The sequence below is a fragment of the Moschus berezovskii genome, chromosome 5 (genome assembly GCF_049115385.1).
Source record: "Moschus berezovskii isolate FMDL1 chromosome 5, NW_MosBer_1.0, whole genome shotgun sequence".
NCBI classification, from domain to species: domain Eukaryota; kingdom Metazoa; phylum Chordata; class Mammalia; order Artiodactyla; family Moschidae; genus Moschus; species Moschus berezovskii.
In genome coordinates, this window is record NC_142464.1 from 25,998,142 (window position 1) to 26,021,137 (window position 22,996).

The 22,996-nt window shown below is 37.7% G+C and overlaps 1 protein-coding gene across 4 annotated transcripts in view; it reads left to right on the top strand.

The window, feature by feature from the left end:
- Nucleotides 1-22,996, top strand: part of TBCK (TBC1 domain containing kinase) — a 223,548-nt gene that overhangs the window by 164,451 nt on the left and 36,101 nt on the right. For all 4 annotated transcript variants that reach the window (XR_008687092.2, XM_055434936.2, XM_055434937.2 and 1 more), the window contains exons 24-25: nt 3,926-4,101; nt 18,119-18,278. Coding sequence is in view for 3 of the 4 variants with exons in the window: in XM_055434936.2 (XP_055290911.2) it covers nt 3,926-4,101; nt 18,119-18,278 (336 nt within the window). In the remaining variant the exon portion in view is untranslated. The remainder of the gene's footprint in view (nt 1-3,925; nt 4,102-18,118; nt 18,279-22,996) is intronic.

A 22,996-nucleotide genomic window follows, 5' to 3' on the forward strand; every position in this document is an offset into this window, starting at 1 on the left:
GGCAGTCAGTCTTTTCTTTGAATAAACTCCTCACAAATGATGCATTTGATTGGAACCAACACCAAGGTCAGATCTTTCTTTCATCAATCAGTTCTTCATAGAGAATACTTTGGTCAAATTCTTTCCTTCATCAGTCAGGTACACCTTCCATTCAGACAAAACCTTTTTTAGAAATCCCGCATTCAGCACTGAATGACTGAAAGCAGAACTAGAGTAATCAAGAGTTCTTTATTTTATCCTCATAAACGTACAGCTTCATGTGAAGACTGAGGAAAATACCTATGGAGCCTGCAGTCTAATGAAAAAGAAGATAGAAGCATTGATTGTATGACTTGCTGCTTTTAAAACTAATCTTTCTGAAGCAGTTTTAATTTCAGAATGTTTAAGTTAAAGATTTAGTTTCTAATACTAAAAAATTAAAATTCCTAATTCCTATTTTTTATTAAGTGCAGTAAACTCATAAAACTTAGCAACTTCCATTTCTATTTAAAAGCTAATAAAGTGAGCTTTATTCTTACTACTGAAGAATTTATAGCACACATAGTCACAGAAACCCAAGGGATGAGGGCTGACATTCAAACTCCAAAAACAATTGAGAACAATTTTTTTTTCAAGATAAGTCTTGTCTGTTATGTGATTCATAGCCTTTATTCTCTCCTGCCTAGAAAGTCTAAATTGGACATTATATATGTGGAATCCCACTATGAAATTGAGGAAAGAGAGAAAATAAGCAAATGAGAAAATAGACTTGATCTTGAAAGCATATTAAGCATATAAGTAAAAATTTTTTGAATCCCCATATTTTAAATCAAGTGAATTTTGAAAGTTCTTAAATTTTCAAAATACGTTAAATAAGTTTTCAAGAGTTACTACTAGTGTTCAACAAGTTTATGTTGAATTGAGATGTATTGTGTTGCCTTTTGTGAAGGGTAGAGGATCCTCCTGCCTACCAAATAGCATGAAGAATAATTGTGAATGGCCCTTAGTCTGAATTGGGCTTCCCTTGTGGTTCAGCTGGTAAAGAATCCGCCTGCTATGTGGGAGACCTGGGTTTGATCCTAGGTTGGGAAGATCTCCTGGAGAAAGTGAAAGTGAAGTCGTTCAGTCATGTCCAACTCTTTGCGACCCCATGGACTGTAGCCTACCAGGCTTCTCTGTCGATGGGATTTTCCTGGCAAGAATACTGGAGTGGGTTGCCATTTCCTACTCCAGGAGATCTTCCTGACCCAGGGATTGAACCCAGGTCTCCTGCATTGTAGGTAGAAGGGAAAGGCTACCCACTCCAGTATTATGGCCTAGAGAATTTCATGGACTATACAGTCCATGGGATCACAGAGTCAGACAAAACTGAGCGATTTTCTTTTTTAAGTCTGAATCAGTGTTATGACATGTAATAAACATATACAGACAGGTTCCGTGGTCTGGAGTCTGATTTTACCTCCTTTACAATTAAGATGCATTGTCAATTTGCTTTAATTATCTAAGAAAGCATTATGTTGTTCTCATTTCTGTGAATCTAATTTCCACCCAACCATTCATAAGTAACATATATCATGTTAGAAAAGTTCAATACTGAGTCACAAAACAATTTGTCATATTACCAGAGCTTTAATGAATGTAATTTACAACAACAGTATTTATACTTGAAAAATGAAATGTTCTTAAAAGAACTGTTTTTAAAGATAAACAGTGCTCTCATAAGGAAAAGTCTACCTCATTTCTTTCCATCACATTTGAGCAAGGAAGTTGTAGTGAAGGACAAGATTAATGGTTTCCTATGTGTGCTTTTCCAGGTGCCTCAGTGGTAAAAAAAAAAAAAATTTGCCTGGCAGGAGACACAAGAGACAAGAGTTCGATCCCTGGGTTAGGAAAATCCCCTGGAGAAGGAAATGGCAACCCACTCCAGTATTCAGTTCAGTTCAATCCCTGGGTTAGGAAAATCCCCTGGAGAAGGAAATGGCAACCCACTCCAGTATTCAGTTCAGTTCAGTTCAGTTGCTTAGTCGTGCCTGACTCCCTGCGACCCCATGAACCGTAGCACGCCAGGCCTCCCTGTCCATCACCAACTCCCAGAGTCCACCCAAGCTCATGTCCATTGAGTCGGTGATGATATCCAACCATCTCATCCTCTGTCGTCCCCTTCTCCTCCTGCCCTCAATCTTTCCCAGCATCAGGGTCTTTTCAAATGAGTCAACTCTTCGCATCAGGTGACCAAAGTATTGGAGTTTCAGCTTCAACATCAGTTAACACTCAGGACTGATTCCTTTAGGATGGACTGGTTGGATCTCCTTGCAGTCCAAGGGACTCTCAAGAGTCTTCTCCAGCACCACAGTTCAAAAGCATCAATTCTTCAGTCCTCAGCTTTCTTTATAGTCCAACTCTCACATCCATACATGAACAAGGGAAAAACCATAGCCTTGACTAGACGGACCCTTGTTGATAAAGTAATATCTCTGCTTTTTAATATGCTGTCTAGGTTGGTCATAACTTTCCTTCCAAGGAGTAAGCATCTTTTAATTTCATGGCTGCAGTCACCATCTGCAGTGATTTTGGAGCCCCAAAAAAATAAAGTCAGCCACTGTTTCCACTGTTTCCCCATCTATTTGCCATAAAGTGATGGGACCAGGTGCCCTGGTCTTAGTTTTCTGAATGTTGAGCTTTAAGCCAACCTTTTCACTCTCCTCTTTCACTTTCATCAAGAGGCTCTTTAGTTCTTCTTCACTTTCTGCCATAAGGGTGGTGTCGTCTGCATATCTGAGGTTATTGATATTTTTCCCGGCAATCTTGATTCCTGCTTGTGCTTCTTCCAGCCCAGTGCTTCTCATGATGTACTCTGCATAGAAGTTAAATAAGCAGGATGACAGTATACAGCCTTGATGTACTCATTTTCCTATTTGGAACCAGTCTGTTGTTCCATGTCCAGTTCTAACTGTTGCTTCCTGACCTGCATACAGATTTCTCAAGAGGCAGGTCAGGTGGTCTGGTATTCCCATCTCTTTCAGAATTTTCCAGTTTATTGTGATCCACACAGTCAAAGACTTTGGTATAGTCAATAAAGCAGAAAAGATGTTTTTCTGGATGTTTTTCTTGCTTTTGCAATGATCCAGTGGATGTTGGCAATTTGATCTCTGGTTCCTCTGCCTTTTCTAAAACCATCTTGAACATTTAGAAGTTCATCGTTCACATATTGCTGAAGCCTGGCTTGGAGAATTTTGTACATTACTTTGCTAGCGTGTGAGATGTGTGCAATTGTGCGGTAGTTTGAGCATTCTTTGGCATTGCCTTTCTTTGGGATTGGAATGAAAACTGACATTTTCCAGTCCTGTGGCCACTGCTGAGTTTTCCAAATTTGCTGGTATATTGAGTGGAGCACTTTCACAGCATCATCTTTTAGGATTTGAAAGAGTTCAACTGGAATTCCATCACCTCCACTAGCTTTGTTCATAGTGATGCTTCCTAAGGCCCACTTGACTTCACATTCCAGGATGTTGGGCTCTAGGTAAGTGATCACACCATCTTGGTTATCTGGGTCTTGAAGATCTTTTTTGTATAGTTCTTCTGTGTATTCTTGCCACCTCTTCTTAATATTTTCTGCTTCTGTTAGGTCCCTACCATTTCTGTCCTTTATTGAGCCAATCTTTGCATGAAATGTTTCCTTGGTATCTCTAATTTTCTTGAAGAGTTCTCTAGTCTTTCTCAGGCAACAGCAATATATGTGACTAATAAAAAAGTAAACATTAGTGATAGGAAATAGGTACACAGTACACTGCTAAAATGAGATATAGTTTTCTGTATCTCATATTTCTATATTTCTCCCATATGTTATAGTGATTGATATCAAAAACTTGAAGGTATTCTGTACTGGCTATAGTTTGTCTCTCTGTAGTTGTCTGAAGATTTGTATTGTTTGTTCATTTTTTTTCAGTCAAGAGAATCCATTCCGTTAAATGACCTAAAGTCGGAAGTGTCACCCCGGATTTCAGCAGAGGACCTGATTGACTTGTGTGAGCTTACAGTGACTGGCCACTTCAAAACACCCACCAAGAAGACAAAGTCCAGTAAACCAAAGCTCTTGGTAGTCGACATCCGGAATAGTGAAGAGTATCCTTTACACATTTGGTTTTAAAGGGTGGTACTGCTTTATTCACATTGCTTCTTTTTCAATTATAGGGCATGTGGTAAAAACAGTGAACATGTCTGGGATTCCTCTGAATTCAGATAGCTAAATAGTTCTCAAACTGGATGCCAGAACAGACTTGCATAATATTAATATAATGTTTCATAAGATAACATTGCATACCAGAGACCTTAAAATACTTTCCAAACAACACCAGAATAGTGGGCTATTTTGTTGCTTTTTGTATTTCTCTGGTGTATATTGGTGCTCCTGGGGGAATTTGAATTCTTCTTGGCATAGATAAAACTTTGGCAGAGATGAAGAGTAAGTGTTCACCTGGTCTACCTCATAGCCTAGAAAGGAAAGTTCACCAGTTATTTATTATAATTTTCAAAATATTGGCTTATAGGGAACACGTTAAAGTATTTTCCACTGATATTTTACTATTAAATGTACCATAACTTCTGTTGGTTTTGCTTGGCATTAAAATATGAAAAGTTACAAAGTAGTAATAGTTTAGTCTTTCTCCTTATATTTTCATCTCTATCAGATTTTTGTAAAGCATGCCTTGATTCTCTATACTCTTAAATCTAGGTAAATGATTTTCTGTTTGTGTTTTTTTTTTATTTTTTGAACCAGGTAACTACCTCTTAAAATAAAAAATTTTCTTAGAAACTCAATATGTAAAATATAAATGAAGAAATTTTTTACAATTAATTTTCTTTGTAAGTTAACGTTTGTAACATTTACTAACTATAAATAAGGGTTATATGTAGATAAGGGTTGGCAAGTTGGTTCTTATATGCTGAAGTTGGCATATAAGTTTTCATGTGTATATTTTCAATCACAATTTTTGAAATGAAATTCAAGCCATACATTTCCAGAACTCCTGAAGCAATCCTTAGAATCTTAGATTACTGAAAATACACTTTGAGAGCCTTCTACTTCAAATGATATCTTGCCATCTTTTCTGTGAAAAGTTTCTAGTTTCCCTTGACTGTGAGACCCCGAGTTTGGGGAGAATATAAATGTTTATGTTCCTGGTGTTAGGGCTTTAGGGGTACTAAGAGTTCCTCAGCAGAGTAGAGTGGACTCCCAAAAAAAGCATTCAGTTCCAACTGACTGGTCAGGGACCCCTGATGTACAAGTTCTTCTTATCTGTTATTTCAAACATTTTAAGTACTTTTAGTTTCTTAATGTTTTAGTTTATGTTTCTTTTGTTTGTGCCTTTAAGTTATTGACTCATAAAACCATCCAAAAAAGCATAATTTTACAGTGATCTAATCTAATGTTAAGGACTATTACTAAAATAATTAAAACAGTTTATATATACACCACACTCCTGGTATTTCCCTTCAAGCTACTTAATTAACCACTTGAAAATTTTAAATACACAGTATGAAAGGAACATTCAATCCAAGTTTTCCAAAACTTGTAGTCTTACTTTAATTTTTATTAAAACTCTCCTTTATTTTCTGCAGAATAAATACAAATAGAACAGCAGAAAGCAGAGCAACTCACCTGAACATTGTTCTCTGATGAGTGTAGGTGAGTTGCCCAACGTAGGAGTGTCTTTATGTCATCCTACCACTCTTGGTTCAAGGTTGGAACGAGGCAGAGACCTGGCTTCAGTGACTTTATCTCCTCTGATTTCCTCTCTTACTGTACTTGCTGGTTTCTTGCTGGTCCAAAATGGCCAAGCATATTTATACATCAAGGCCTTTACCCTCACTCCTCCTGCCTAGAATATCTCTCCCCACATCTTTTATAACCTGCCTCTTTACATCATTCAGCTCTCCTGAGATATCACCTTTTCTCAAAGGAGATAAAGTCACTGAAGCCAGAAGGTATGGGGCAGTCAGAAATCTCTACAGTGTGAGTTTAGAGCTACTAACATGCCTTTAATTACTTGACTACCTGTAATCACTATTCCAAAAAATCCACAGTGAGAGATTTATGCTGTTGGTTAAAGACTTTTCACTGTCCTGTTGAAGATACGTAAATGTATATGGTGGCAGAATTATGCCTGACCTGTTTCTTTGAAATGAGAGACACTTAGAATTAATAATTTATCAAGATTCAATAGATTTAAGTGAATTGACTTCCAATCATAGCGATCATTAAGCTCTCACAGTGTGCTAAGCATGGCATAAAATAATATCTCTATTTTACTGATGAAGAAACTGAGGCTTGAAAAGGCTGATCAACTTTTGCAAGGGCACATAACTGACAGTTGGTAGAGCTAGCCTCATGTTCCAAGCTTTATTCTCCAAGCTTTATGCAGGTGGCTGTTTGGTCTTTTCATAGGACTGTTCAGCAAGCATAAACAAAATTGAGATATGTCACTTAATATAACTTAATGACTGAATGAGATGTGTATTGATTCCAAATTATGTGTTCATACACTGTATGTCTGTACGTACTCAGTCGTGTCTGACTCTTTGCAACCCCGGAGACTATAGCCTGCAAGGCTCCTCCATCCATGCAATTTTTCCAGGCAAGAATACTAGGGTGGGTTGCCATTTCCTACTCCAAGGAATCTTCCTGAGCCAGGGATCAAACTCGCATCTCCTGCATTGCCTGCATTGGCAGGCTGACTCTTTACCACTGCACTGCCTGGGAAGTCCCATACACGGTATACATTCCTTCAGATCTTACACACAAACTGAACTGTAAAGATTTCAGTGCCTCTGCATGTAGGGGGGCTTAATCGCAATTAAATAAAACTAATAGTTATCTTTATACAGACACAGACACAGAATCAAAGAACAATGAGTTATTTTAAATATTGTAAAGAAAATTTGGAATGCTTTGAGGGAGGAAGCATGTTAGAAAGGTTCTTTCCTACTGTAGTAACTTAATTTATAAGATTTAATGCTTTCAAAGTATGTTTTATTAAAATTTTCCAAAACTGTCACTAAGATGCTGTAATTTTAAAACTAACAAATTAAGCCTGTTGAAATCTTCATATTTTTTGAAGGAATCATTTTTGTAGACTAACTTAATTTTTCAGTTAAACTCTGGGATTAACATGACTTTTCCTATCTGTTTAAGAAATGAATAAATATTTAACACTAGTATATTTTTATAGTTTTATTTCTGCAGTGCCTACAAATTATAGTCCTATACAGTACAGCGGGGTCGGGGCGGGGGGAACAAACCAGATACTCTGTAGCATCTTTTTCTTCCCCTAAGAAAGTTATTTTTTTAAGTGTTGTGTATAATATTTAACTGTTTATAGTCTTCTTATATCATTTCTATGCTTCCCAGGTGTCTCAGTGGTAAAGAATCCACCCGCCAAAGCAGGAAACACAGGAGACACAAATTGAGTCCCTGGGTCAGGAAGATCTCCTGGTGTAGGAAATGGCAACCCACTCCAGTATGCTTGCCTGGAAAATTCCATGAACAGAGAAGACTGGCAGGCTACAGTCCATGAAGTAGCAAAGAGTCAGAGATGACACACACAATCATTTTTTATCCTCTATTTTGCTTTTATGGATAAATTAAGCAGGAAAATTTGGCTAATACAGTTCTTCATATAGGTGATACATCTTTATGTCAGTGAAAAATTTGTTTTCCTCATACATTTTACTCTCCTGAAAGCAATTTCAGGAGAGTAAATGTCTAGAATTAAATTTCATGTTGTCTTTCTTCACCTATGTAAAATAATTAAAATGATCATTTATGAAAAGGAAGGAGGCAGTTACCAATGAATTCAAGATAAGTTACCAATGAATTCAAAGGACAGCCTTACCCCTCCCTAGAACTCTGCTATGCACATAGGGAAAGAAAAGTATCTTTTTCTCTTTTTCCTCTACTTTTCTAAGTTCTTTTCTATAGAGGCCCCTATAACAGAAGACAAATTCACAACAGAAAAGTATACAGATTTTATTTAAGAAAAATTTTATATGACATGGGAGCCTTCATAAGGAACACCTGAAGAATTGACTAAACCTGAGTGTTTTTAAGCTAGGTCTGATGAAAAGTGGACAGCCATGGGAAAATGTGATAGAGCAAAAGGGGTTTGAGCTGAGCATTGTAAACTTTTGTAATAAACCAAGGAAACCTTAGCAAGGCCTGTCCATTCAGATTCCTCTTAGTGTTCCTCAGTCTTGAAGATAACATCCTGTCATCTAAGTATTAATATAAGGAGCGTGCATGTGTGCTCGGAGAAGGCAATGGCAACCCACTCCAGTACTCTTGCCTGGAGAATCCCATGGACGGAGGAGCCTGGTAGGCTACAGTCCATGGGGTCGCTAAGAGTTGGACATGACTGAGCGACTTCACTTTCACTTTTCACTTTCATGCATTGGAGAAGGAAATGGCAACCCACTCCAGTGTTCTTGCCTGGAGAATCCTAGGGACAGAGGAGCCTGTTGGGCTGCCGTCTATGGGGTCACACAGAGTTGGACACGACTGACGTGACTTAGCAGCAGCAGCAGCAGCAGCATGTGTGCTAAGTCACTTTGATCATGTCCAACCCCCGTGTGACCCTATGGACTACAGCTCTCCAGGCTCCTCTGTCTGTGAGATTCTCCAGGCAAGAGTACTGGAGTGGGTTGCCATGCCCTCCTCCAGGGGATCTTCCCAGCCCAGGGATCGAACTTGCATCTCTTATGTCTCCCACATTGGCAGAAAGGTTCTTTACCACTAGCGCCACCTGAGAAGCCGAATATAAGCAGGGCATCTCTCAAGTGAAGGTTTTTTGACCTGATGCATGGGAAGGTCAGAAAGTCCTTCCTGCACATGACATTTCTCAAATCCCTTCGGCTTAAAATATTCAGTATGTCAAGATGCCGTAATTTGGGGTGGCGTGTCCTGAACCCCATCACCTGAAGTTCTGTTAAAGCTTTTAGTCATTTAGCTTATGATATAAACACTCCCAGTTAAAATAAAAATACCCTTCAAGAGGTAATATTTTAATCTGTTAGCATTTTCTGTGATTGTAGGTGAGGAGAAGCATGTCAAAAATATGAGAGAACTGCCTCTAACCTGGGAGGAGACCAAGAGAGGAAGGGAATTTAGACAAGGAAAGCTTGAGGACATGAAGACAGACTTCATACACTTGCAACAGAGATATAATCCCAGCTTTATAATATGAAGGAACCCTAGAGATAATCTAGTTCATCTTCTTAATAGTAGGGCTAAACGGCTTATATCAGGGAGGCTAAACAGCTAAGTTTTTGTTGAAATCTGATTTTATTTTTGTTTTTATAAGAAGGAAAGATGAATTGTTAATCTAGGTAAAGGTTCAGGTCAGTTATTTTTGTCCTTCAATATATAATAGAGATTTCAGAGCAAACAATAATTGAATATTTTAAAGAGGCAGTAAAAAATGTTCCACAGTAAATTTCATAAGTACTTAATAGTTTTAAAGATAATACACAAGTTAAACTGCTGTTTTCTTTAATTTTCCAAATATTTCATTTCAAATTTCCTAAATATTTCATTTCCAAATTTCAGAGTTCATATTTAATGTCTTAGTCATATAATGTGGGTCCAACTGTTATCTATGAGCAGAAATACTTTGAAGGTCTGTTCTCATTTGCTTGAAGTCAAGGTTGGTTTTGAAGCTTTATTTTGAAAACTCTTAACTTTTTTTAAATATCAGAAGCTATAAGAAAGACCTCAAGCTTACATTTTTTAATTTAAAAAACACATAAATTCAGTTGTTTTCATTATTATGCCACGTTATTCATCCTTAGTAAATGCGAGATTTGCTCTTGTCTCTGTGTCCTGAAGAATTAATTTCTGAAAAAAGTCTTCAAAGTAATATTGAGGTACTTGTGTTCAGAGCAAAGTGATAATAAAGAGGTTTAGTAAGATTTTTGTTTGGATCTAGATTTAAGATACTTGAATTACAGTTTCTATTCTTGTATATTACTATAGCTGAGTGGACCTTGTATAATGTGGGAGTATATGGTAGCCACTGCTGAAGAATGTCTCCACTGTCTGGATTAATAGTTTTGAGAAGTACATCAGTTGTTGTTCAGTTGCTCAGTGGTGTCCAACTCTTTTGCAACCCCATGGATGCTAGCCTGCCAGACTCCTCTGCCCACGGAATTTCCCCACACAAGAATATTGGAGTGGGTTGCCATTTCCGTCTCCAGGGGATCTTCTTGACCCAGGGATCGAACCCACATCTCCTGCACTACAGTTGAATTCTTTACCATTGAGCTACCAGAGCAGGAGAGCTCCTAGTTTCTCTGACACCTATCCATTGCCCCAGTTCGTGAGTTCCATCAACCTTATTTAAACAGCCAGTCAGTCCTGCCTGAGAACCTGCTTTGCTTGGTTAAATCAGAGCCCCTGCCCAACAGGTACTCACAGCCTTGTGGCTAAGGCAGACAAACGAGGTAGATAATTGCCATACTGTGTGAAATGCTCTATGTCTGAGCCATACTCAGAAAGCCTTGGGAATATAAGGACAGTCATCTAACCCAGATAATGCCTGAGATGGGTCTTAAAAGACAAGTGGAAGTCACCTGAGCAATGAAGAGAAAGAGGACACTTAAGACTGAAAAAACACATAGTGCGCGGGTCAAAGACTGTGAGGAAGACATGCTAAGGGAATTACAAGTACTCTGTGTAAGGTAGAGAAGGCCCAGTGATGTTCAATAAGAGAACCCAGACGCCAAAAGATAATGTAACAGGCTTTAATGGCTGCGCACCCCCGGGCAGGACCCCAAGACCTAACAGAGCGAGGTCAGGAAGTCCGCGCCGAACAAAGGCAAGAGGCAACTTATATAACTTTAGGCAAGATTTGAAGTGGTGGCCTCTCATAGGTCAGTTAGCCAGGGGGCAAGACTGGGTTGGTTGCCCGGTCTGCTCAAGGTTGTGCTGACGCAGCGGAATAGTTCTTGCTGTTTCTGGGCAGAATGCTGTTTCTGGACAGGAGGTTAGAAGGGGGAGGTTAGGAAAGGGTTGATCTCTACCAGGAACCGATACCTTCAAGGACACTCTAGCAATGGGGGAGGGAATGAGGGAACAGAGCATAATAGTCAGCCTTTTTCTGCCAGTGGGAAGAAGAGAAGGGGGGAAAGGGAAGAGGCCAAAATGGCCACTGAGGTCCGACCTTACACTCTGGATATACTTGGCTGGAATATATGAGGTTAGAAAGTGAGACTAAAGTAGGCAAAGGGAACTTACAGAGAGAGTGTTGTATAATGTGCTAGGAAGTCCAGGTTCTATTCCATATATGGGCTGTGAGAAAGTGTTAAAGAATTTTAATCAGCTAAGTGGCATGCTCAGATTTGTCTTTCAGTGAGAAAAAGAATGACTGTGGAAGGAATGGTGCAGACAAGACTAGAAGGATGGAATCACCCAGAGATTTGATGTACTTAAATATTCCTTCATATTTGCAGTCACAGAGAGTGAGGTCTCTAGCTTTGCCCTAAAATAAACTAGTTTTACTGGGCCCTTTGGGTTGGTATCTATGCTGGAGAAAGTCCAGGGAAATGACTCCTGTTGCTATTTTTTTTTCCTCATACTGTATTTTGATAAAAGGTATCATGACACTTACAAGTATTGATAGGTAGTGGTGCCACAAGCTAGGAAGGCCAGGAGTCTTTTAGTGTATTTGCCCCTGACACTAGCTACTCTAGGTTTGGCACAATTCTGAAATCTGTTTACTCAGCAAATATGTTAGATGTATTCTAGACACTAAATTAAGCATTGTAAGAGTTCCACAGATGAGATAAATACAGATCCTTTATATAAATCTTTTAAAGTCTTGATGAAAGTCAGATGCATTAGTATGTGTTAATGGTTTTAGTCTCTAAGTCATGTCTGACTCTTGTGGTCCTCTGGACTGTAGCCTGCTAGACTCCTCTGTCCATGGGATTTCCCAGGCAAGAATATTGGAGTGGATTGCCATTCACTTATCTAGGGGATCTTCCCAACTCAGGGATCAAACCCATGTCTCCTGCATTGACAGGCAGATTCTTTACCTTTGAGCCACCAGGAAAGCCACATTAGTATGTGTTATAAAAGATCAAATGGCTGTCATGAGAGATATACAGAGACTGTAGGGAGGGAAACTTTCATGGGGGAATTCTCAAAAGATAGATAATATTTGAACACTCAAAAATATAGAGAAAAGCTATTTAGGTAGGGAAAACTACAGGAACAAGGCAGAACATCCACTGGAAACAGTATGTGATCCAGTTTGGTTGGAACTGAAGTGGTTTGGTTCTGTTCATAAGGGCTGAACTGAGAAATTTGGACTTTGTCCTGTAGGTAACCATGGAAGTTTTCTCAGCATGGGTGTGGTAATCAGAACTTCATTTTAAATGTTTTAATATAACAATATTGTGAATAAAATGGATTTCCAAAGGAAAAGAGAATTGGAGAAAACAAAAAGCTATTGTTATAGTCTAAGCGCAAAGTAATGAGTGTCTGAAATAGGCAAGTGGTAATGGGATAGAGAGAGGACAGTGGGATCTCTGAGTACAGTACAGTTGAATGTTGTCACTAACGAAATGACAAAAATGAGGTTTTAGAGTGACTTGGAGATGGTGATCCTATTCAAAGAAAGCAGCAACAGATTTAGCAAAGAAAAATGATGATATCTCAAGGGTATAATTTTTATATCAGTTAATACAGCTTAGTTATATAATAGGAAGCTTTTGACTTTTGATATACTAAAAGTGTAGCCTTTACTTTGAGCTCTTTAACACTAACTATAGTTTGCAAACTATAACATAGCAAACATAACTATAACATAGCAAACATAACTATAACATAGCAAACAAAGAAGTCAACATATAACCGAGCATACCTTCTTGGTCTGGTAAGATACAAGTATGCTTTGTGTATAGAACTGTGATGTCACCAAGTGAGAAATGGCTGTGCACTTTTAGAATTTAGAAAACATGAGATTATTTCTGTACTGAATTTTGAACCATTAGTTATTTAAAGAAATTTTAAAATATTTTAGTAAAGTAAATAATCTTTCTGAAATATGAAAATTTGCTTATGTAACTTACCTATATTATGTATCCATATTATTCTTAGAACTGATATTTTTTCTGCATTCTTCATTAAAGTGTGATTCATCTTCTTGTACCGTCATATAGACTGACTTGTGACTGTAAGAAAGTCTTCATATCTTAGAAATGTACAAGGTAATGCACATCATCCTTACCTGTTAATATTGTTCTAATAACCCAACTCCTTTATCAAACACAGAAATATTTAAGGTACAAATACACCTGAGGCAGTGACTGCTATAGTAATCAGATGCTTTTGTGTTTTTATAGCTACTACTATTCCATAGAAGAAATTTGATTGTAATTTCTGTCAACTTCTTTAATTATGTCTTATATCTTTTAATTCCTTCAAATTCATCATTAAAAATCCTGATAGCAAAATGTCTTATAAACACTGAAAAGATAATAGCTAGTGTTTATACGTGGCATTGTTTTTATTGTGTTTTTTTGCCAAAAAAAATCTTAAAATTACAGTGGACATTGTTATAAGTACACTATCAAGATGTACATATGATTGAGGCTAATTACCACATAAATACTTGGGCTTCTATAGCCTTGATCTCTAAACTGGATATGTGAAGCTGAAGCTTATTGAGGTTATAGTTTGTAGAATAGTATAGTGTTGGTCTGTTGGGTAGTACACCCACCATAGAACCTCTTTAAGTGTAGGCGGATTCTTTACCACCTGAGCCCCCAGTTCAGTTCAGTCGCTCAGTCGTGTCCGACTCTTTGCGACCCCATGAATCACAGCACGCCAGGCCTCCCTGTCCATCACCAACTCCCAGAGTTCACTCAAACTCATGTCCATAGAGTTGGTGATGCCATCCAGCCATCTCATTCTCTGTCGTCCCCGTCTCCTCCCACCCCCAATCCTTCCCAGCATCATAGTCTTTTCCAGTGAGTCAACTTGTCGCTGAGGTGGCCAAAGTATTAGAGTTTCAGTTTTAGCATCAGTCCTTCCAATGAACACCCAGGATTGATCTCCTTTAGAATGGACTGGTTGGATCTCCTTGCAGTCCAAGGGACTCTCAAGAGTCAGGAAGCCCAAATGCAAAAGGCAAATGCAACGAATCCAAATTTTTGTCTAGAATATGAGGAAAGTAACAGTCACAATTATAAAAAATATATTGTTGGATGTTAGTTTCTCAGTTCAGTTCAGTTCAGTTGCTCAGTCGTGTCTGACTCTTTGCAACCCCGTGGACTGCATGCAGCAAGCCAGGCTTCCCTGTCCATCACCAACTCCCAGAGCTTGCTCAAACTCATGTCCATCGAGTCGATGATGCCATCCAACAATCTCATCCTCTGTTGTTCCCTTCTCCTCCTACCGTCAATGTTTCCCAGCATCAGGTCTTTTCCAATGAGTCAGCTAAAGAACTTACACATATTTGTCCGCTACTTCAATTCAATGAAATAAAACTTAAGTCCTTTGAACATGGAGAAAATGCATATTGCAGTGTATTCGCATATCATTTTGCTCTCCTTACCATGTTGTGCCCAGGATTAATCAGTCACTATATGTCAGAAATTGTCTTCTGTTTCACTGTACTTAATTTGTCCTATTAACACAAAATATACAGAATCTGTTCTTTGTTCATTTTTCAAACACCTAATACTTTATTATGATTATGAAAGACTGAAGATTTAAAAAAACTTTGACTACCTGCCTTTACAATACAGTCTGACAGCCTCTCATGTCTTTAGAAATTGCCTTAAAAAGTTCTACTTCATCATATGATGTTTGCGTCATGAGAATTTCTGTTGTAGGCAGTGAAATGTAAATAATTACCAAGGAAACAAGATCTTTAAATAACCAAAATTGTCTGCATTGTCCAACTTACTTAAGAAGAGAATGTTCATTGTAAATGTATTAATATGTAACTAGACCAGTCTCATTCTACTGTGCTATTTGCCAGTCACACAGTTAATAGCTATTTAGAGGTTTGACCATTCTGTCTACAAGCATCCGTGTTTACCCAATCTTATTTGCACTGTAAGTTTTATGACAAGAGTGTTCTTGGATGAGTGCTTTTATATGTTTTCCAGGATTGTTTTGATTGAACTACACTAAAAATGGGGCAAATGTGGTTTAAGATTTTTTTTCTTTTGTGTCTTATTATCCAAAGTGTTAAAATAACCTTAAAAAGGTTTGAAATAGTTTTGTATTTTGGATTCTAACTTCTGTCTTACCCACGGACTCTGTTGCCATCATACTTTGTCAGCATTTTAACATTTAATCTAGTGAACTTTTTTTCTAACATCAAACTATAAAGCACAAAAGCAAATTCTAGAATGATAAATTTATGACATACTTGTAGTGATTAAAAGGCAATTTGGACTAAAATCTTCTTTAAAACCATGTAATAAATTGGTGATTTGAACCCAGAAACTCATCTAGATGCTTGTCTATGATTTTAGATACAGATATTAGATATTGGGTATTTGGATACAGATGGGTACTTTTTTTAAGCCAAATATTTATAGAATTTATCTTGTAAAATAAATAATTTTATTTAATTTTTTAATGGTGGCTGAATAAATTATGTATAGAGAAGGCACTCAAATAAGTTTAACACAGTCTGAGCATTGTCTTTTATTTTTGATTTTGAAGAGAGAGAATCTAATTGGCTCAGCCTGTGTCAGCCCCCATCCCTACTATCCTGGCAGTCTTGATTGTGGCAGGGTCACCTGACTCAAACATGACAGCCTAGGCTCATCCTTTCATCAGGGCCAGTAGTTGAGGTCCTTTCAAACAAGAAAGCAGGGTTTGGGCAGGCAATGCAAACGTGTCTGCTAGAGCATTTAACTAGTATAGATTTGTATTGTTTTTGCTACTGAAAAAACACTAAAAAGGAAAAATGTCCATGGTTGACACTGGCTATTTGATAAACACAGAAACTCTCTGGCAGTTGATTCAGGCTGGCAGATGTAGATTCCTTTGCTGAAAATAGTTGAGTTGTCATGTTCACAGTTTGAGAAAAATCAAAAGTTTTTATTGTAAGGTATGTCCTTATTAAAGATTAAAGTGCTATTGTAGTAATTCTATGCTGAGGACAAAGTCATATCTGTTCATGAAAACTGAAGCCGATACTTTGAATACTGAGTCATTTTAAATGTTCAAAATCTAGAGCTGATGAAATTGAAGGGTGATCTGCCTATGATCATAAATTCTCTGTTCATTCTAGACATTCTAACTAAACATTATACCTGGAATGGTATCTATTCTATTTCTTTTCATTTTCCAGAACTTTTTACATCCTTTCCCTCATTATTAGTGCCAAATGCTTCTCTTTAAAGAAAAATGAAGTAACAACTGACTAGAAGTTTAAGATATGTGTTCAACCTCCACCATCAATCTTGAGAGTAGGAGCCTCAAATTTCTCCTCTCTGTGTTAATGAGGGAAAAAGAGAGATTGACAGAAACAGAGAGAAGTAATATTCAAAAGATGAACCAACAAACTGGGGCAATCGAGAAACTGTCATGTCAATAAATAATTATAATTTTTATAATTATATTAATATAATATTAATTATATTATAAAAATATAATGTATAATTCTCCTACAGCAATGACTGATTAGTTTTTTTGGGGGGGGCAGATATTCATTGCTTGTGATATAACTTTTAAAATGCTATGACTTTTCCATTTTGTAAAGAACATATCTAAAGTGGAAGTTCAGGGGGAGATGCTTCTATTGAACATAAACATCTCTTCATGATCATCATCAGTGATTGTTAAGGAGGAGACAAGATATAGCCTGGACAGACGTCTCACAAACTAACCTTCACATTCACTCTCCTTCTAGCCTTTCTCCAACTTGCTGCCAAAGTGCAAATGTGATCTGTTACTTATCTGCTTAAAATACTTCCTGATTTTCATTGCTCTAGGAGAAAGACCAATTTTAACATAATCTGCAAGGTGCTGTATGATCTGGCCTCTGCATTCATTTCCAGGCGAGTCTTATGCTGTCTTTGCTCTCTGCATTCCACTATACTGGCCTTCCTTCCTTTCCCATGATTAGTCATGTGCCTCCCCAATACACACCTCACATTTCTGCCTGAAATGTTTGTCCCTTCCACCACCCTATACCACCTGTATTCTATTCTGTTGCCTAACTTTTATTAATTATTCAAATTTTACCTCAGCCATCACTTATTTCCTTAGTGGAAACCTTCCCTGTCCTCCTCAAGTTGACTTGTCCATCTCTTTCAGAGCAGTTTTTGTAGTTGTTAATTTATGCTTTTTAAAAAAGTGATTGATATAATAATAATATCTTTCTCTATAGACTCTATAGGAAGAATCATCTTTTTAATTGCACTCTTTTGTAATAGAGCTTTAAAATAATCACAGTAGTAGTAATAATAGTAATAATGAATTGAAAGCCATGAATGTTGTACAGCCTATGTGATTGCCATTGATTTGCTGCATTCTGATCACTTTCACAATATTTCGTGAAAGTCTCATTTACATCTTTGGCTAATCTTTTTCCTTTCTGTCAAAAGTTCAGGGGGAAAAAACAAGTAAAACTGATGAATAACTAAAGCAGTAATTAATAAAAAGTTTATTGTATACACACCAAAAAGACAGTTTGCAGACCAGGAGCATTTGAAACAAAACATTTAGTAAGGCTCAGAGGTATATTGTTAAAAAGCAGCAGTGACTATTTTTCAGTGACTGGTTACAATATTAGAATTTTCTTAAATGAAAGGGAAATGGTTAATGAGCATCAAATATCAATTTAGAGAGACAGTTTAAGTTTCACTTACGATTTTCAGAGGCATAAACAAGAAGTGAACCAGGTCAGGTTAGCCTCACTTGTCTTGCAAAATAAGCTAAATTAATCTTTGCTTGTATGACTAAACTGGTTTTGTCTGTTCAGGGGATTTTCAAGTCTTATCTCCATTTGTGTTTGATTTTAATGGTACTCTCTTCTGAGAATTAATTCCCTGTGAGCTTCTCTCACACTTTCAAATCTGCACACAAATAAATGTTTCCCTTAACCTTTTTTCTCAGTTTTGTTCGGGGTCACATTTCAGGCAGCATCAACATTCCATTCAGCACTGCATTTACTGCTGAAGGGGAGCTTACCCAGGGACCTTACACTGCCATGCTCCAGAGCTTCAAAGGGAAGGTCATTGTCATCGTGGGGAATGTGGCAAAGCACACAGCAGAGGTAAGTGTACTCAGAAATGTCATATGGACCTCATGATGAGTTATTTACCTGCCTACTGCAGGTAGAGATTGTCCACCTTTTCCCAGTAAAAGAATTAAAGGTTTTTTTTTTCCTCACTCTACAGCATCAGGATCAATACTAAGCTTAGGAAACTTCAAATGGTAGCCTACTATGTTTTGTTTTGGTTTTTATGTTTTGTTTTTTACAAGAAGTAAATTCAGGTCCTTTCATTGGAGAAAAAAAGTGGGACTTGATTGGTGGATGGTTCTGAAAGCTGATCATGATGGAATTTGTTGGATTTGTGGGTTTTGTTTCTTTCAGGCTCAAAGCTTTATGGTAATAGAGAATTTGGGAAGGATATCAACTTTCAGGAGTTGAGGAGTATATGAAACAGTAAAATGGCTTTTCTGTCTTCTGGCTATGTTCTTAAATTTTTTGAAACATGAAACAGAGTAGTTTCTGGAGGTCAAAAACTTCACCTTTATTTTTTTTATTTATTTATTTTTAATTGAAGGATAATTGCTTTACAGTATTGTGTTGGTTTCTACCAAACGTCAACCTTTACTTTTCATATAGAGGCTATATGGACTATGAGAGCCAAATGTACTTGTTTACAAATCCCTCAGTCAAACATTAAAGTGTACACTTTGAATACGTATAAGTTATTGTATGTCAATCAGAGCTCTATATCTAGATACGTTTTTAAAATGACATATCTAGATATAGGCACCGTTGAACCAGGACAGGCCCTTTTTCTAAAAGGACAGAAGAATCTGCTCCTGAAAAAGTAGCACAGATAGTTTGCTCCCTGAAGATAGCTTATGCAAATAAACTGAATAATCCAGAAAGGCTATCTATGGAAATGTAGTCAAGTGAGAATTTTAAGACTGTTGTCATAGGCTGTTTTAAGCATCTAATAATCTTGTTTCAGAAGTATTGGCTTTTGACACTAAATTAAAGTCATCCTTGGTAAAAAAAAAGCTTAATTGACCAAACTAAAGAAGTATCTGAGTGGATATTAGCTATATAAGTCTTAAATTACTCATCTCTCTTTTATGTCACTGTATCTAGTACCTGATAGAAAATCTAAATATAACTATTTCAGAGAAAGTCAGTATACTAAATGACTATGTGCAATTTTAATAAGTGAGAACATTTTAGAACTAAAGCCTTGGTATTTCAATTATATTTATGTAAATTGGCTTTTATTATTATTATTACTACTGTTACCACAATACTTCTTCTGCTACATTAATCCATATTGCCATATCACTCCAATGAAAAATATCCATTTTGCATTACAATGCATATAAATACATTCATCTCACAGAAATAGTATTCAGAATCACGTATTTCTGGGTTGCACATAATACACAGCCTTAGGAAGAATTGTATTTTATTACTCCAGATGAGCTGGACTTTTTAAAAAATTTTTTTCTATTTTAACTGCACCATGAGGCATGCAGAATCTTAGTTCCCTGACCAGGGGTATAACTCACACACCCTACAATGAAAGCTCAGCGTCTTAACCACTGGATTGCCAAGGAAACTTTCAGAAAAACATGTTCACAGTGATAATCATCCCAATTACTGACTGGTGATTGTGTGCTTGGCACTGTGAGAAGTACTTTTTTATGTTATCTCTTTATGTTCTTCATAACAATTCTATCAGTTCAGTTCAGTCGCTTAATTGTGTCCGACTCTTTGTGACCCCATGAACCACAGAACGCCAGGCCTCCCTGTCCATCACCAACTCCCGCAGTCCACCCAAACCCATGTCCATTGAGTCAGTGATGCCATCCAACCATCTCATCCTCTGTCGTCCCCTTTTCCTCCTGCCCTCAATCTTTCCCAGCATTAGGGTCTTTTCAAATGAGTCAGCTCTTCGCATCAGGTGACCAAAGTATTGGAGTTTCAGCATCAACATCAGTCCTTCCAATGAACACCCAGGACTAATCTCCTTTAAGATAGACTGGTTGGATCTCCTTGCAGTCCAAGGGACTCTCAAGAGTCTTCTCCAACACCACAGTTCAAAAGCATCAGTTCTTCGGCTCTCAGCTTTCTTTATAGTCCAACTCTCACATCCATACATGACTACTGGAAAAACCATAGACTTGACTAGATGGACCTTGGTTGGCAAAGTGATGGCTCTGTTTTTTAATATGCTATCTAGGTTGGTCATAACTTTCCTTCCAAGGAGTAAGCGTCTTTTAATTTCATGGCTGCAGTCACCATCTACAGTGATTTGGGAGCCCAGAAAAATAAAGTCAGCCACTGTTTCCACTGTTTCCCCATCTATTTCCCATGAAGTGATAGGACCGGATGCCATGATCTTAGTTTTCTGAGTGTTGAGCTTCAAGCCAACTTTTTCACTCTCCTCTTTCACTTTCATCAAGAGGCGCTTTAGTTCTTCTTCACTTTCTGCCATAAGGGTGGTGTCACCTGCATATCTGAGGTTACTGATATTTCTCCCGGCAATCTTGATTCCAGCTTGTGCTTCCTCCAGCCTACCGTTTCTCATGATGTACTCTGCATATAAGTTAAATAAGCAGGGTGACAATATACAACCTTGACGTACTCCTATTTCCTATTTGGAACCAGTCTGTTGTTCCATGTACAGTTCTAACTGTTGCTTCCTGACCTGCAGACAGGTTTCTCAAGAGACAGGTCAGGTGGTCTGGTATTCCCATCTCTTTCAGAATTTTCCACAGTTTATGGTGATCCACACAGTCAAAGGCTTTGGCATAATCAATGAAGCAGAAATAGATGTTTTTCTGGAACCCTCTTGCTTTCTCCATGATCCAGCAGATGTTGGCAATTTGATCTCTGGTTCCTCTGCCTTTTCTAAAACCAGCTTGAACATCTGGAAGTTCACAGTTCACGTATTGCTGAAGCCTGGCTTGGAGAATTTTGAGCATGACTTTACTAGCGTGTGAGATGAATGCAATTGTGAGGTAGTTTGAGCATTCTTTGGCATTGCCTTTCTTTGGGATTGGAATGAAAACTGACCTTTTCCAGTCCTGTGGCCACTGCTGTTTTCCAAATTTACTGACATATTGATTGCAGCAGTTTCACAGCGTCATCTTTCAGGATTTGAAATAGCTCAACTGGAATTCCGTCACCTCCATTAGCTTTGTTCATAGTGATGCTTCCTAAGGCCCACTTGACTTCACATTCCAGGATGTCTGGCTCTAGGTGAGTGATCAACAATTCTATGAGGGAGGCATTATTTACACATTTTATGTACAAGGAAAGTTTAGATTTGGAGTTTATCTAATTTGCTTGTGTCACAGCCAGGACTGAAACATGGGTCTGTATGACTCTAAGCCCATACTCTTAACTTAGTGATCAAGTAAGACTTTTGATTCTGAATGCTGCCATTTGTCCTGTTTTTTCAAAATAAACTTGTTCTGGTTTTTCATGGATCACAATCAGTTCAGTTCAGTTCAGTTCAGTTCAGTCGCTCAGTCGTGTCCAACTCTTTGCGACCCCATGAATCACAGCACTCCAGGCTTCCCTGTCCATCACCAACTCCCAGAGTTCACTCAAACTCATGTCCATATAGTCGGTGATGCCATCCAGCCATCTCATTCTTTGTCGTCCCCTTCTCCTCCCGCCCGTATTCCTTCCCAGCATCAGAGTCTTTTCCAGTGAGTCAACTCGTCGCATGAGGTGGCCAAAGTATTGGAGTTTCAGCTTTAGTATCAGTCCTTCCAATGAACACCCAGGACTGATCTCCTTTAGAATGGACTAGTTGGAATAGTTCCTCTCAATTATGTGCTGCTGCTGCTGCTAAATCGCTTCAGTCGTGTCCGACTCTGTGAGACCCCATAGATGGCAGCCCACCAGGTTCCCCCATCCCTGGGATTCTCCAGGCAAGAACACTGGAGAGGGTTGCCATTCCCTGTGTAAGTGCTAACAAACTTAAGGCTCTACTTTCAGAAAGCATTAACCATTTGAAAGATGGTATCAAGTGGACCTGTATAACTGAATCTTCTTAAATGTGTCAAATGCTTCCAAATATCCCACTCATTGTATTAATCTCTAAATTTATGTTTATTCTAAGTTTACTTTATCAAAAAGGTCAAAACATATTTACAAATAAGTGGGTAACTCATTTCTTTCATTAAATAATAAACTATAGATCATATGTCATGTTGTAAAATGTGTGTATCACAATGCAAATAAATTTAAAAGTTCAACAAATGAAGGAAATCTGGAAGCAATACTATTTAGATGAAGTAATAAGAATATATGATAATAATGATATATAAAGAGCCGTCACATTCCTAACAAATTAGCCAGTGTCTTCCTTATCAGAAACCAGATGCTATCATAGTAGTTCCTTCTTCCTCAGACTCTACATGATTATTCACACTTGCAGATAAGTGACTGAACAGATTGTATGCTTGGCTATTAATGCTTCAATCCAATGTCAGAAAGTAATTTTTGAGGAACAGCTTTAAATATTTGTATAGAGATGTGTCAACTAAAAAAAATGCACAATCTAAAATTTGAGAATCTTGTTTTATTCAGCAGACTTAGTGAGAACTTAAACTGGAGATACAGCCTCTCAGCTCTTAGGGAATGTTCCAAAGAGGGAAGGGGGGAACCAGGATATAGAGCTTTTGCTGAGGAGGAAAAAATATATATACAGTCAAACATCAAAAGATTTCTGCTGATCACAAAAACAGACATTTCAGTGGTACTAGTGATTT